This window comes from Periplaneta americana, chromosome 15 (assembly GCF_040183065.1).
Source record: "Periplaneta americana isolate PAMFEO1 chromosome 15, P.americana_PAMFEO1_priV1, whole genome shotgun sequence".
NCBI lineage: Eukaryota > Metazoa > Arthropoda > Insecta > Blattodea > Blattidae > Periplaneta > Periplaneta americana.
Window position 1 is genome coordinate 71,720,159 of NC_091131.1, and position 15,445 is coordinate 71,735,603.

At 33.2% G+C, this 15,445-nt stretch overlaps 1 protein-coding gene across 3 annotated transcripts in view; it reads left to right on the forward strand.

Annotated features, from left to right (window-relative positions):
• rogdi (rogdi atypical leucine zipper) overlaps window positions 1-15,445 on the forward strand; it is a 70,190-nt gene extending 54,745 nt beyond the window's left edge. For all 3 annotated transcript variants that reach the window (XM_069847661.1, XM_069847660.1, XM_069847662.1), the window contains exons 4-7: window positions 492-649; window positions 2,623-2,743; window positions 2,858-3,067; window positions 14,273-15,445. In XM_069847661.1, the coding sequence (XP_069703762.1) occupies window positions 492-649; window positions 2,623-2,743; window positions 2,858-3,067; window positions 14,273-14,341 (558 nt within the window). In that variant the 3' untranslated portion in view covers window positions 14,342-15,445. The remainder of the gene's footprint in view (window positions 1-491; window positions 650-2,622; window positions 2,744-2,857; window positions 3,068-14,272) is intronic.

The following is a 15,445-nucleotide window of genomic DNA, read 5'->3' on the forward strand; positions in this document are numbered from 1 at the left end:
AAAACACATTAAATAACACCAATCTTTACTGTCGTTTATAAAATCACTCTTCTGAAGAAAAAACAACAGTAGGCTAGTTTAGTACCGGTACCTATATAATAGAATAAGTACCAGTACTTCAATTCTTTAAATTATGTAAAAAAAATATAAGTGAATGGCAATCTAACAAAAATGTTAAAATGTTTATAAAAAGTTCTAATGGAAATAGTTTATTTTTCATTGATTTTGAATGTATTCTTTTATAAGAGCTTTGTAAATATTCAAAACTGAAACTCTTGAAACGATTGTTAATACAGCAGATGTCCTATCCATTAATCTTTGCAGAGGATTGTTCATCAATGTTTCTAGCATAGTTCATCTTATTCTGCCTCTTGGCATGTTCTGTCTTCAGAATTCTTACACCTTGTCTCTTCACCCTTTTCTAGCATAGTTACGAACTGTTCATTGTGTAAAAAAAATACACATTTCTTACAGAATCAACTTTGTTCCAGGATATTAACTTCAAGGTTCAGCGCCAACAGAATGTGATGCATCGCACTACAATTCAAAATGATAACCCCTGGAAACTGCAACAAGTGCAAGATGCGGGAAATCATTTGCAACAAGCTATTCAGCATATCGAAAATGTTGACAAAGACTACCAGTTCAAGTGAGTCAGACATTATTTTGTCAGTGTAACCACGGAGATCAAAATTAAATTTAAAGTTGTTACTATAATTCATTTTGAATGCTATTATATTATTTAGAGTATTATGAAACTTTTCCATTAAGTTGTATGTCTATTTGTTATGAGGACAAAATAACTAGTAGGATGTTCTATTAAAAAAAAGAAACAAAGCAATAAACAGTGACATGAAATGTTACTCAATTTCCATTTATATTTTACACTGTAACTAGAATAAAATTCGGAAATCAAAAATAATTATCATACCTCCCGAGCAAAATACGCTCATTTTTTATAGAAATTAACGTGCTGTTTTAAAAAAAAATTATCTTTGATCTAGTTACAAAGATATTTTAAAGTAGCCCCCATTACTGCAGAGCCTAGTGACTTGACTGATTTTCTACAAATACTGTGTTCTAGTGAAAACATAACATCATGTATGGTATTTTAGGTTGGGGAGGAATGGCAAAATCGACTCTCCGTCCTTTAAATCTGCTCCAAAAAAGAATTATCAAAATTTGTCTATATAAACCTTTTGATTACTTACTTACTTACTTACTTACAAATGGCTTTTAAGAAACCCGAAGGTTCATTGCCGCCCTCACATAAGCCCGCCAGCGGTCCCTATCCTGTGCAAGATTAATCCAGTCTCTATCATCATACCCCACCTCCCTCAAATCCATTTTAATATTATCCTCCCATCTACGTCTCGGCCTCCCTAAAGGTCTTTTTCCCTCCGGTCTCCCAACTAACACTCTATATGCATTTCTGGATTCGCCCATACGTGCTACATGCCCTGCCCATCTCAAACGTCTGGATTTAATGTTCCTAATTATGTCAGGTGAAGAATACAATGCGTGCAGTTCTGTGTTGTGTAACTTTCTCCATTCTCCTGTAACTTCATCCCGCTTAGCCCCAAATATTTTCCTTAGCACCTTATTCTCAAACACCCTGAACCTATGTTCCTCTCTGAGAGTGAGAGTCCAAGTTTCACAACCACACAGAAGAACCGGTAATATAACTGTTTTATAAATTCTAACGTTCAGATTTTTGGACAGCAGACTGGATGATATGATTACCCAACAAAATTAATTTTTCAGGAATTTGGCGTATCAAATCTAGAACAAATTTATAAACAAAAATTGCTGATTTACTTCCATAAAAACCACAATAAATTTAAATATGATCCTCATGAATACCAGACGAGACAAAACTACAGTTTCTTTCTAAATACTCCCAAATGCCACACAACTGCTGGATTAAAACACAGCAGAAATTTTGGACCCAAAATATATAATACATTAATTAGAGCTTACCCTGAGCTAAGTACACTTAACACACATAGATTTAAGAAACAAATCAGATTAATTATTTAATTGTTTAAGCTAATTGAGTTAAAATTGTTACTCTAATATTCATGTACTTCTGTATTTTCTATTTGTATATAGACCCTGTTATTACATGCTGTATGTATTTTACCATTTATTAATGTGATTGTGCTCAATGAACTCTCGTAATTTTGTGATATATTTTGTATAACTGATCTGAACTGCGCCCGAGCACGAGCTTCTGCTCTTTCGGGCTGCAATGCCTAATGTAGCTCAAGTGTATAGTATTAATAAATATTATTATTATTATTATTATTATTATTATTATTATTATTATTATTATTATTATTATTATTATGTATTATTGAATTTCGTACTGTACATAAAAACCGAAATATATTTAATTTATATTCACATAAATATAAAACCAAAAGATCAGACAACATATGCTTGAGAGTACCTAAAGTTACCACAACTGTAGCATATAATTACAGTAGCAACTTTGGTCCAAGGCTTTATAACATGATAATAGCTGAATTCCCAAACATACAATTTGCTAATGCTCCTTATTTCAAAAATAAATTTTACTTTGATGCTACGTGAATGATGTACTGATAAATGTGTCTCCAGGTCTTCAGAAGAAGTATTGCACGTCTTGGGCAGTATTTTGGGATGCTTACAACGAGGAAGAACCAGCCTAATTGTACCTAGAAAACGAACGATAGATGACTTAATGAAAAGTCGTAACATGGTATGTTTTATTGAAATATAACAACACTTTATCATACACGATGTAATATTACGTTTTATAATAGATTGAATTGTGGATACAGATATGTTAAATTTTTATTTAACTTTGTTTCAGAAATCTTTAGCTCCTTGCCTGCCAGAAGACTTGGCAATTAGTTTCTACATTCAAAGCCATAAGCTGATCTTCGCAGTTTACCAGTTAAGTAATGTTCATGGCACCATGAAGTTCGACTCACACCAAGCAGAATGCTCTATTCCCTGGCTCAATGAAGTGCTAGTTCTTTTCACTGTGGCTTTGCAGCTCTGTCAACAGCTTAAAGACAAGGTATGAATTCTATACCGCACATCTATGTTAATAGTAATCTGGTTCTATAACTTATGTATGGAAGTATTATTGCTCCTTGTACAGGGACATCATTTTATTTTTACTTCAATTTTTATTGTACCTGAGTTTTTTAATGTACTTCACTCCCACCCCTTCTACTAATGAAGTTCCAACTGTTCTCCAGACAGAATCAAGGCTGCATATAGTAAACAGCACTGAGTTATTGAGTATAGTACGTTCCAGAAATATGTTCGCGTTTTCCAGTGACGAAAGAACTTTCAATATTAAATCAAATTTCGCACAGGTACTGTCCGTTTGCCTGCGTCGCATCCCGATTTCCCCCACCTGCTTCTGCACGCCCCTCTGTAAAAGCAGGGCTGTCTTAGCTCTTTTCTGAAAACATTAATTTCTGTTAGGAATTGGACATTTACGTAATATTATACAACTGTTTAAAATAACTTAAATGAAAGGGCCTTGTTAAGTAATTAACTTTCACGTGATTTCTCTCCTTTCTACGATCCTGCGGCATAACCACTTGGATGGACAGTAGATAGCATGTCTGAGTAATTTTATATTTTCGGGTCGGGCAGAAGTGAAGATTGAATTTACAGTACATAAGGTACTCTTTTATAGAGTAGGTACAGAATTATTTCAACATGAGTTACTAGTACGAAGGACGAAACTGGCAATTGGAATTAGATGCAATAGTCTATAGTGCGATAATATGCACAAAAGAACTGAAGCGTGTATCGAAATGAACGACCACCATTTTCAAAAATGTGTTTAAATATCCATATTACGATTATTTTTCAATTGAACTTCATTCTCTATATTGTACGCTAATGGGCTGTAGACAGTATAATATACACTGCATAATGAATACTCAGTTCGTGAGTAAAAACACTTATTCTTAATACAGTACTGCACTTTGATTAAACAAAAACCTAATGAAAATTATCGAACTCAAAATCGCGATATTTTCTAGTTTATGTAAATGGATGAAATACTTTTCTTCCCTCCTATACTTAGTAAAGTGATTTGTTTGTATTTTACGCCGGTATCATCGAACTCCAGTCGTGGAAGAAGGTAGCGAACGGTGTTTCCGGTTCTCTAAAGGTATAGCCAGGTTAATATTAAAAATGTTAGTAAAAATAAAATGATGTCCCTGTATAAGTGAAATTGTTTTATTTTACAGAAATTATTTTTAGTGACATGATGAACTCTTGTAGTTCTAATAAAATGTCTTATTACCTTGTTTACTTGTAATTGTATTGTATTTATTAACATTCCATGGTATTCATACATTGCTTCACAGCTAGAATATAGAACAAGTGAAAAAACTTAATACTACTATAAAGTCTTAATTTATAGTCACAGTCTAGTTGAAATATATACAGAAGAGTTTTACAATATAGTGTACTAGTACAACACAAAGTTTTAGTATCAATTTCATGATGTGTTGTTGAATGTCATGAATTCACCTACAGAATAGAAGGCATGAGAAATTATGTACCGGCACTTCTTTAATTTGATCCTAAATAATCTTATATTTTGAGTTTCATTTTTTTATATCCATAGGGAGGCTATTAAAAATGTTTACTGCCATATAATGCACTCCTTTTTGATAGCACGATAGACTTGCCAATGGAGTATGAAAGTAATTTTTTGACGTGTATTTATGCTATGAATTGTTGAATTAGTTACAAAGTTTTCACGATTAAATACGAGGAAGATTATTAATGAAAAAATATACTGACAAGCCATGGACATTATTTGTAGTTTTCTTTTAAATGGTCCTACACGATTCTCTAGATTTGGCACCTACTATTATTCTAATTACTCTTTCTTGTAGTGGGAATATACTGTTACTATCTGTGGAATTTCCCCAGAACATTAGTCCAAACTCATTACCGAGTGGAAGTATGCAAAGTATATTGTTTTTAAGATATTGATATTATTATCTTTTGCATAGATCTAATAGCAAAACATGCTGAATTTAGTTTGGGAGTAATTTGTTTAATGATTTTTCCAATTTAACATATTATCGATTCTTAAGCCAAGAAATTTGGTTGTTGTTTCTATTAGGGACCTATTGTTAATTATTGCGCTTGAAATTTGCGAGGTTATTTGGACAGGATTTAAATTGAATTATGTTAGTTTTGCTACTATTTAATACTAATTTATTGATTGAGAACCAGCTTCTTAAACCACAATAGGCTCTTTGCTGCCGAACAAACAATATTATTCCATCAGACTCTTGTTTTCACAGATGGTTTTGCCAAGCATTGTGACCTAGTGTCTGTAAATTCCGGTGTATTTGGGCTGTGGTCGCCCAAAAGGTCGCTTTCCACTTGAAAATTCTTTTGTGATCTGCTTATTTTTGCGATTCTAGAGAGCTCTCACTTTGTGACTTATCCATTTTACCTTTCTGCTGTTAATTTTTGACAAAGTGTTTGGTTTTTTGTGTAATATATAAATTTTCGTACTCTGTAAGATTTTGAACTCATTTACTGAGCCTTGTACTTTGTACTGGGCCAAAATATATTCTCCATAAAATTTTCTGTTATAAATTTTTCAAATTATTTTCATTCTTCTTTCTTTTTTTAAGTTACCACACCTCATATCTGTAGCATAAGAATGGCAGTATTAATTATTTATAAATGTCTAATTTAAATTTGCGAGGAAATAATTTAGTTTTAAAAGGTTTATAAGGGAGAAATAACTATGTGTTTGTCAAAAATCCAGAAAGATTCTGACGTCAATTTCAACTTTTATATTATTATTTGAAATCAATAGTGTATCAAGATAGTTAAACTTACTAACATTTCGAACTGTGATATTCCAACTTAGGTATTGTTACTAACATCAAGATGACGTGTTACAACAATATATTTATATACAGAGTGAATAATAAGTATGGAATATTGCTAATAACTTCATAAATTTTAATTTTACAAAAAAAAAAGTTTAAACAAAAGCTGTTAGAGATAAACTGTACAATATGATACTAGCTTTCGAAAAAAATCAGTTATTCAAGCATGCAGGGTGTGACAGTAAACTTAAATTTTTTTAAATGGCACTCTATATTAAAATTTACATATTCAGAATCTCCATTAAATTTTACGTGTGAATGTATAGAAATTTTACCATTCACCCATTTCATGTCTTGTAACTATTTATTAAACTTGTTTCATGGACTTGAAACATGAAACAAATAAGTACCGGTATCTAAAATTATGTTAAATAGCCATAAATCTGAACAAAACACTATCACCAACCAAACTTTACAACAGATGCTCAAAATGAAAAACATTCACAGCCAAACAATGTCCCAGTCTATCACAGAAACAGTCCATTGTATGAGATGGAACACATCAGTCATGTGAATGGTTCTTTCTCTCTCTTATTCTGTATTTATCATGTGAAAATTGGTCACATGCACTCCACCTTTCAGTTTTCTATATAAGCATAAATAGCAAGGATTTAAATATGGAGATGAAGAATAGATGATGATCTTAATAAAAAGTGGATGTTACATTATAAACTGTAAGAAAAAAATTAGTGTTGACAGATCAGAAGTTATGGATTCAGTTTGGATAGAAATTAATGAATTAAATATATATTATGGTTGTTGTTCGCTGTAGTGGATCAGCTTTATGCACTTCCTGAGCAGACAGCCTAGATTCGATTCCTGGTATGGTCAGTGAAGATATTTATCTTCATACCATGGGATTAGATGTGTGTCCCTGGTCGTGTGATTATTTTTCCTGTTTTGTTGGTGGTCATGTGTCATGCTGACCCTACATCCAGGGAGGTCTGCTTGTGTGTATGTCTGTTGCTAGTTTACAAGAACTTCTGTGGTAGGCCAAGGTCTGACTATGGTTGTACAGCTTTTCAAAATAATAATAATAATAATAATAATAATAATAATAATACTCATAATAATAATATTGTTGTTGTTTTCTAATGCCAGGCATTTGACAATAAAGTCATTTGACCTCTTGCACTCCAATATTTTTCAAAGATATTGTCATGGTTAGCCACTGAAGCACAGATTTTGAGATGTTCTGAATCCATTTCTTGATTTGAGTTGCACAATGGACAGTTAGGAGACTGATATATTCCAATTCTATGCAGGTGTTTGGCCAAACAGTCATGACCTGTTGCCAATCTAAATGCAGCTACAGACGATTTGCATGGTAAATCAGGAATCAACTTGGATTATGATGCAGAGAGTTCCATTTTTTCCCTTGAGATTGTGTTATCAAATTTTGTTTGTTGAAGTCTAAGTATGTAGATTTAATAAATCTTTTCACAGAGGAATATGTAGATTTAGTAACAAGTCTGTAAGTAGCAGTGCTGCCCTTCTTTGCTAAAGCATCCGCATTCTCGTTTCCCAGGATTCCACAATGGGATGGTATCCATTGGAATACAATTCTTTTATTGAGTGTTATTAGTTGAGAGAGCATTTTATTTATTTCTGCTATTTGAGATGAAGGTATGTGTCTAGAGACTATTGATAGAATAGCTGCTTTGGAGTCTGACAATATAACTGCATTTTTAAATTTATTGATGTGGCAGAGAAGATTGCTGAGACTTTCACTTATTGCAGTGATTTCTCCATCAAAACTTGTTATTCCATATCCAAGAGATCTATAAAGTGAGAAGAGACAGCACGTAACACCTGCACCTTGTTCCCTGGAGATCAAGGATCCATCGGTGTATAACTGAAGCCAATTTTGTGAAGGGTACCTAATATTAATTGACTCTAAAGACAATTGTTTCATTATTTCAGTGTTTACTTCTGATTTCAGTATTTCTTGTGTTAAATTTAGATTATACTCTATATTTAATAGTGTTAAAGGGTTTGATTTAATTTGCAAGTTTTCTTTTAAATTCGGGACGTTGATTTTCTGTTTTCATTCTTGAACCATGGATATGAAACTTTTTTTAGTTTTTAATCTACGGAGAGGACTGTATGAATGCCAATTGTTTCCTGGTGATCTGATAAGTTTTTCATATTGAATCAGTGCTTTTTCTTCTATTATCATTTTGATGCTGTTAATTTTAGTGAGGAATCTCATAGAATCTATTGGAGTTGTTTTGATTCCACCAGTGATGAGCCTGAGAGCTTGGTTTTGAACACGTTCTATTTCGTTTATGAAAGGTGAAGTAATTAAAATTTCTCCACAGTACGTCAGCACTGGCTGTATAAACATTTTGTACGTAGTGTTCAAAGTATTTCTAGAGCAACCCCATTTCTTTCCTGGTAGTCTTTTCAGAAGGGAGAATCTTTTACGAGCTTTTTCAGGAATATATTTCAAATGTCGAAAATATAATAATATTGTTGTTACTTTTATTATTATTATTATTATTATTATTATTATTATTATTATTATTATTATTATTTCTGTGAGTTTCTTCATACGATATTTTGGACTTGAGGGGCCATTTTGAATTCTTCATTCCAAGCTATTAAAGTAATATGTTCAGTACAGCTCAAACAATTCTGAATGTTTGTAGTATACCATATTTACCTGAATATAAGATGATCTTGAAATTAAAATGACCTCTGGTTATCGGATGGCATCTGTAGGATTTATTTTTTTCATATACAATGAATCAATTATTAACTGTGGTTCTAGAATATATAAAATTTTAAGTTTACTTACTTCTGTAAAATAGATATATCCTGTTGATAAAATGAAATTTGTGTCCCTGAATGGTCTAACAGTCTAAATTTTCTGTTCACAAAAATCTTTGTACACAAACTGCTAGGGGTTGAAGCTGAAGTATGTTAAATATTTGGAAGAGTTTTCTTTTTATATACCACGCATCTCGATACCATTCTGAATAAACTGACTGTGGGAGAAACTGTTATGCCATTGCCATTATTCACTTTATTGTACAACATAAAAAATCGGCGCAACTTCTATATTTTTCTTAATATGCAAATTTAAGACGACCCCCTCCCCTATTTTTCATATGCAAAAATTTGAGGGAGAAGGGGAAACTCATTTTATATTCATGTAAATACGGTAACTATTTTTTCTGCTTGAGGATAATTACTTTGGCATGAATATTCAATATTTTTTAAGTAATGCATCAAGTTTTTGTTACTAAGTCAAGTTGCTTTTATAACTACAAGAATGATTTCCATAGATGATAGCTTACCTTCACATAGTCGTGCCACCTATTAGTGTACAGGTCTGTTATTTGATTGATATTTTAAGTTTCACTTTCTTTTGGAATACTTTCGTTTCGTTTCTAGTCAAGAAGGTTATAGCTCGCTATAGGTCTTAACTGTCATTTCAAGTCTTTCTCTCTCTTGTTTCTAATCCATAGTCTACTGTTGGTGTGACCATTACTTATGAAATCTTAAAAGGGTATCATTTCTTACCCTTTCAGTAGCGCTATTTTTGTTATTCATATTAGCTGATCCATATTGTCAATATGCTTGTATGAAATTATGCGCCCAACGTAATTAAATTGGCTCGCTGTAGATTATTTATTTTCATCTTTGTTTTTGATTTCATATTCATTTACGATGAAATTTAATTTGAAAAGAGCTTCTTGTACTGTAGGTTATCTTCCATAGTGTAAAGAAGAATATACTTCAGTTTGTTTTTAACTTCTTTGCATATATGATCTGAAGGGTGGGTGGCATCAAATATGAAGTCTTATCTTTTTGTTATTGTTATGCTGCTGTTTGAAAGAGAAGAGTACAATAAAGTAATGGCATTCTGAAACTATGTATTAGAAATAATAGATCAAGATTGTGTTGTAATATAGACAGACCTCGTCTGTGTGAACACATACAATTCTCTATCTTATTTATTTATTATCATTTGACCGAGGATTTGCATGAAAATACATAGGCCTATTTTTATTGCTACATCATATTTGAGAAATACTGATATATCTTTGCATTTTGAATGAACAATAATGGAATAAGACCAATTTTATTTTTCATATTTCAAGAGTTTTGGTGAAAAATGGATATTTTAATTTAATATTGCATACAATTGCCTATTTTGTCATTTATGTACGTTTTCCATACCTTTTTACGATGAAACTTGAAATGTGAAGGGTGATTGTCACAACCATGTTCAAGGGATTCGTGACTCATGGGAATGGTCGAACATTCCTAAATGTATGACCATCCTCCAAGAATAAGACACCAAACATTTAAAAAATGAACGACTAAAGATAGCCAGCCCATAAGTTTCAGCAAATACTTATAGAGCATCTGCACAAACAGCGCTCAACGAGCGTGCGCGCTCCTTCGGAGCGGGAGAGCCTGTTTACCGCTCGCTGAAATGGAGAGGAAGATACGTCAGAATGACATAGACTTGCTATAGGTAGAGGAGAGGGAAACCACCACTCAGTTATCTAGTGGAGTGCAGTGTGTAAATCTATTCTCAGTAACTGTTTCACGTTGCTTACCTACTGCTACAGTACAGTATGGAGGAATCTAAATAATGGAACATAACATTTAACGATTTGCAGCTCGAACTTATTGATCTTCAATGTGACCTAAGGGCTAAAGATCGTTTGAATAATGCTACTAGTCTGGTTGAGTTTTACAAGGGTAAACATTAGCAATAATATCCACGACTACACAGGCTGGCTGTGAAAATGATTGCTATGTTTGGCTCAACATTTATATTTGTGCGCAACTGTTTTCTATAATCAACTTTAATAAAGGCAGACATCGAACATCTGTAACTGATGTTTCATTACGATCAGTAGGCTACTGTTCCTTTCAGCTGCCAACAGCATAAAACCTCGTTTTGATGTACTGATAAATAAAAATATAACAAAATGATATTGTACATTTAAGTAGCTATAAATTTCTGTTATTTCTGTAAAATAAATATTTCTTTATTAATTAATAATAGTCCAAGATAGTTTTGCAAACACTGAACGGGAATTCATTTCATAAGCACTCGTAATAGTACTTTCTTTTGTGTTTATTTTGTACGAGATCACCCCTTCTTCCAGTCCACCCTTATACAGAGCGCAGCTAATATCTGCATTCCGTTCATGAGCTGTGAGCCGGCTCAGAGAGCGCAAACCTTGTGCAGGCCTGTTATAGAGGCTGGTTCGCCTGGTCTCAGGAGAGCCTGGAATTTCTAGTAGCACACTATTAATTCCTGCCTAAGGCCGTCTACTTCTTCTTGAGTCCTTGGCAGTAGTTGAGGATACAGAGGAGAGCCTGAAAGGAACATAGAGAAATTCTCTTAAATATCCATCACAATTTTCCAAAAAAATAGTAGTCTTAATTCATCTTCAAAGAGTGGCATCTATATTGAACTAGCTGATGAATTCTGGACCAAGTACCGGGAATTTTAAGAGAGTCCCTCCTCTTTTTAAGTTTATCTCAGTTACATCCTGTGTTCTTGAACGTTCATTTTCAGCATACAGGCTTGTAATAACTGAAAAAAAAAAATTATTCACAAAAGAAAACCTGGAAAAAACAGGGAGATTTCCTACTGGAACAACTTTTAACCACAACTCAACTGTACTTCATTGCAGCTACAGTTGCTATTAGTAACAAGATGCATACATTCCCACTCTTTCAATGTCAACTCAACTGTGATTTCATTTGATCAGCTGTGTTGATAGTAACTGAGTGTGTTGTGTATTTTGGTGACTGCATTTGACACTTGTTTGCAGTTGCATAAAATGATGCAAATGATTATATATGTGACCCTGCCTAGGAAATGGAACCTTACTTCAGAGAAATAAATTTTCTGTTTTTGTTTGATTCTACTTCAGAATTAAGTTTCGAACATTTTAGAAAAATGGCAAGTTGTAGCTGATTTAAGTGAGCACCATATTTAAATGTTACCATCCCATTTTGGAATCCTGGGAAACGAGAATGTGGATGCTTTAGCAAAGAAGGGCAGCACTGCTACTTACAGACCTGTTACTAAATCTGCATATTACTCTGTGAAAAGATTTATTAAATCTACATGCTTAGACTTCAACAAACAAAATTTGATAGCACAATCTCAAGCGAAAAAATGGAACTCTCTGCATCATAATCCACAGTTAATTCCCGATTTACCACGAAAATAGTCTGTAACTGCATTTAGATTGGCAACAGGCCATGATTGTTTGGCCAAACACCTGCATAGAATTGGAATATATCAGTCCCCTAACTGCCCATTGTGCAACTCAAACCAAGAAATGGATTCGGAACACCTCAAAATCTGTGCTTCAGTTGCTGACCATGATAATATCTTTGAAAACTATTGGAGTGCAAGAAGTGAAATGACTTTATTGTCAAACGCCTGGCATTAGAAAACAACAACAACAACATTTTAGAAAAATGTGAAATGAGAAATGAAAAATCGATATTTTCACCCAGTCGCGTTTTTTCGTTTTTTTAAGTTTCGAACATTTTAGAAAAATAACTCTAATCAAGAAATGGATTCGGAACACCTCAAAATCTGTGCTTCAGTAGCTGACCATGACAATATCTTTGGAAAATATTGGAGTGCAAGAGGTCAAATGACTTTGTCAAACTCTTTGGAAAACAACAACAACATTATTTTAGAAAGAAAGTTTATTGTTGTAAGTAAAAATTGTATAATGTTTACAAGTTAATATATTGAAACAGGTCTCCTCTGGGAATACGGCTTTTTATGCCAAATAGTATTTAACGTAAAAACACAATTTCGTTGGATTGCAGACTGCTACCACATCGATGGCCGTGTCATCATATAGTTAAAAATTCCTTGCAAATGTTGGTGCTAAGACAGAGAAATCGATATTTTCACGCAAATGCGTTTTTTCGTTCTGTAAAATTACAAGTTCTGAATTGGCATCCCTTTTTTCTAGACATAGTCACTTATCAAATTTGCAGCGACTAAACTGAAAGTTGCTTTGGTGCGAACAGACATGAATCTTCGGCCTTTCAAACTAATAATAATAATAATAATAATAATAATAATAATAATAATAATAATAATAATAATAATAATAATAAAAGTAAAAACAATATATTATTATTATTATTATTATTATTATTATTATTATTGCTTTTTTTTCTGGAAAAAAGTTTACCGGAACTCTATCACTCGATGACATTATACAACAAAAATGTAGGTTTAAAAGTATTAGGCCTACATACCTTATATTACAATATGTTCCAAACGGAGCTCATCGATTTTAAGCATAACGGAAATTTTGCGATTTCGAGCTATAGTTTCAGGATCAGTAACAGAAGATGGCAGCACTAGATTGCATGAATTACTTTTGCACCAACGATAATAATGAGAAAATGTAAACTCTTGGACTCGGCAGTGGCGGCAATTTTAATTTTCAATTTCGCTTATAAAATATATCTTGTTGGAATTTGTAATGGCAAAAAGTTTACCGGAACGCGTTCTGGACCGTTCCGGCTGAAAAAAAGCGCTGATTATTGTTATTATTATTATTATTATTATTATTATTATTATTATTATTATTATTATTATCATTATTATTATTACTAGTAATAGCAGTGGAGGTGGTGGTGGTGGTGGTGGTGGTGGTGGTGGTGACGGCAGCAGTGGCTGTTAAGCTGCAACTACTATTCAGTTTCGATTTAGTTATGGTTGAGACATTCTCCAGTGGATAATGTTCCTTATTAGTTTATTGCAATTTAAACTACAGCAAAAGCAGTTGCATTAACATAAGTGAAATTATTTGTCACCAGAATTTTTTAAAAGTAAAAATACAATTAGAAGTTATCTGAATCTCTCATTAAAAGTGCACTGAAGCATTCCATAATCAACGTAAAGATTAATTTTTGATCCTACAGAACATATCTGTTACGGTAACAATTGATATTAGAGGGAAAAATTCGCCCCAGCACTGGGGATCAACCCAGGTCCTTGGTTCTATGTACCAAGCACTGTGCCTGTGGATTGAACTCCGGCATAGCTCAATGGTGAGAGCGCTTGGTACGTAGAACCAAGGACCCGGGTTCGATCCCTGGCGCCGGAGCGAATTTTTCTTCTCTAATATCAATTGATTCCATAATCAGCTTATTTTTTTAATTTTTAGTGCATATTTCTAAGATTCTAGTGCATAGTTGCATGCATATTTTGACAGCTTTAGTGCATACAAATCCTCGGTCTAATTATTTATCAGATAGGGAACTGATGGTGGAAATTAGCATACTCATCTTTGTGTAACTTTTGTGTGTTGTAGATCTGTGTATTTTCCCAGTACAAAGATTTCACTGTCGGCTCACGATCGCAGTCTGCCCTGTCTTGGTGAGATGTGCAGGATGGTTGCTTGTACTGTGAAGTGAGAGCATAAGTCGAGTGACATTGTTGGGTATTGGATAGCCGAGCACAAGCACTTGGAAGAAGTGCACTGAAGATTAAACTGGGATGCCAGTAGGCCTGTGATAATTGTTTCCAGCATCTAGCTGCTTCGTAACAACTTAACATGTTATTGTTATCGGCAGTTTATCTTAATTTGAAGACGTTCAAAATACATAGCAACCATCCATACTATTCTCTCTTCCCAGCCTTTTACTTTTTAAGGAGAATTCGTTTTAGAGCAATGCATTTGTTTGTAGAGGTGTAAGTGTTCGATGGCTCAAGTACAACATTCCTTTCCAGAGAGTAGAGATGTTAGAGTTCATTGGGTATCATGCAGGATAAGGCTGTTACTTGGAAGTGGCTATCCTTAATAAAAGATAATAATAAATCCGTAATTCCTTGTTATTAGGACTAATAATCTGTGAATGCACATTTGTTGGTGACTAGTCTTCGAATATGAAGAAAGCTGAACATGAGATAGTAGTTCGTAGATGTACTTAACTCTTTAAAGTTGTTCTCTTGAATGCCTTCTACAATGCCCAAGGCAAGACAGGATGTTCATGTTAATACAATAATTAGCGTTTATCGTATCAAGGAGCATTTGATCCATTAGCTCAACATTCAGTAACCAATCTTGGGTACCAATTACAATAATCTTTGTCTGGTAGGTGATAATTAATGTGTTATGGCAGGGATAGAATTGATATATTACCACGGTTAGCGGTTTAAAATTGTAAGTGAAGATTTCAATTTTTGCAATATGGTGGCAGTAGTGTGTTAAAGTGTTGAATACTACATAACAAAGGGTCTTTTGCAGCGACTGAGTTAAAGAGGCCATTGATATTTTGTTTCCCTGTAAAAATAAGTCAAGATATTACTTGTTGTAATGTATTTGTACATTAAAAATGTTAATATATTTCCCGAAATTTTGTTGTATCAATCTCATTGAAGTCGTGTAAGTTATAATTGTGAGAATTGTATTTGATTATTCAGCCAATATTGAAAATTAATTGTCATATTGAATTTGTTTAAGAATAAAGAAGAATTTGTTTAA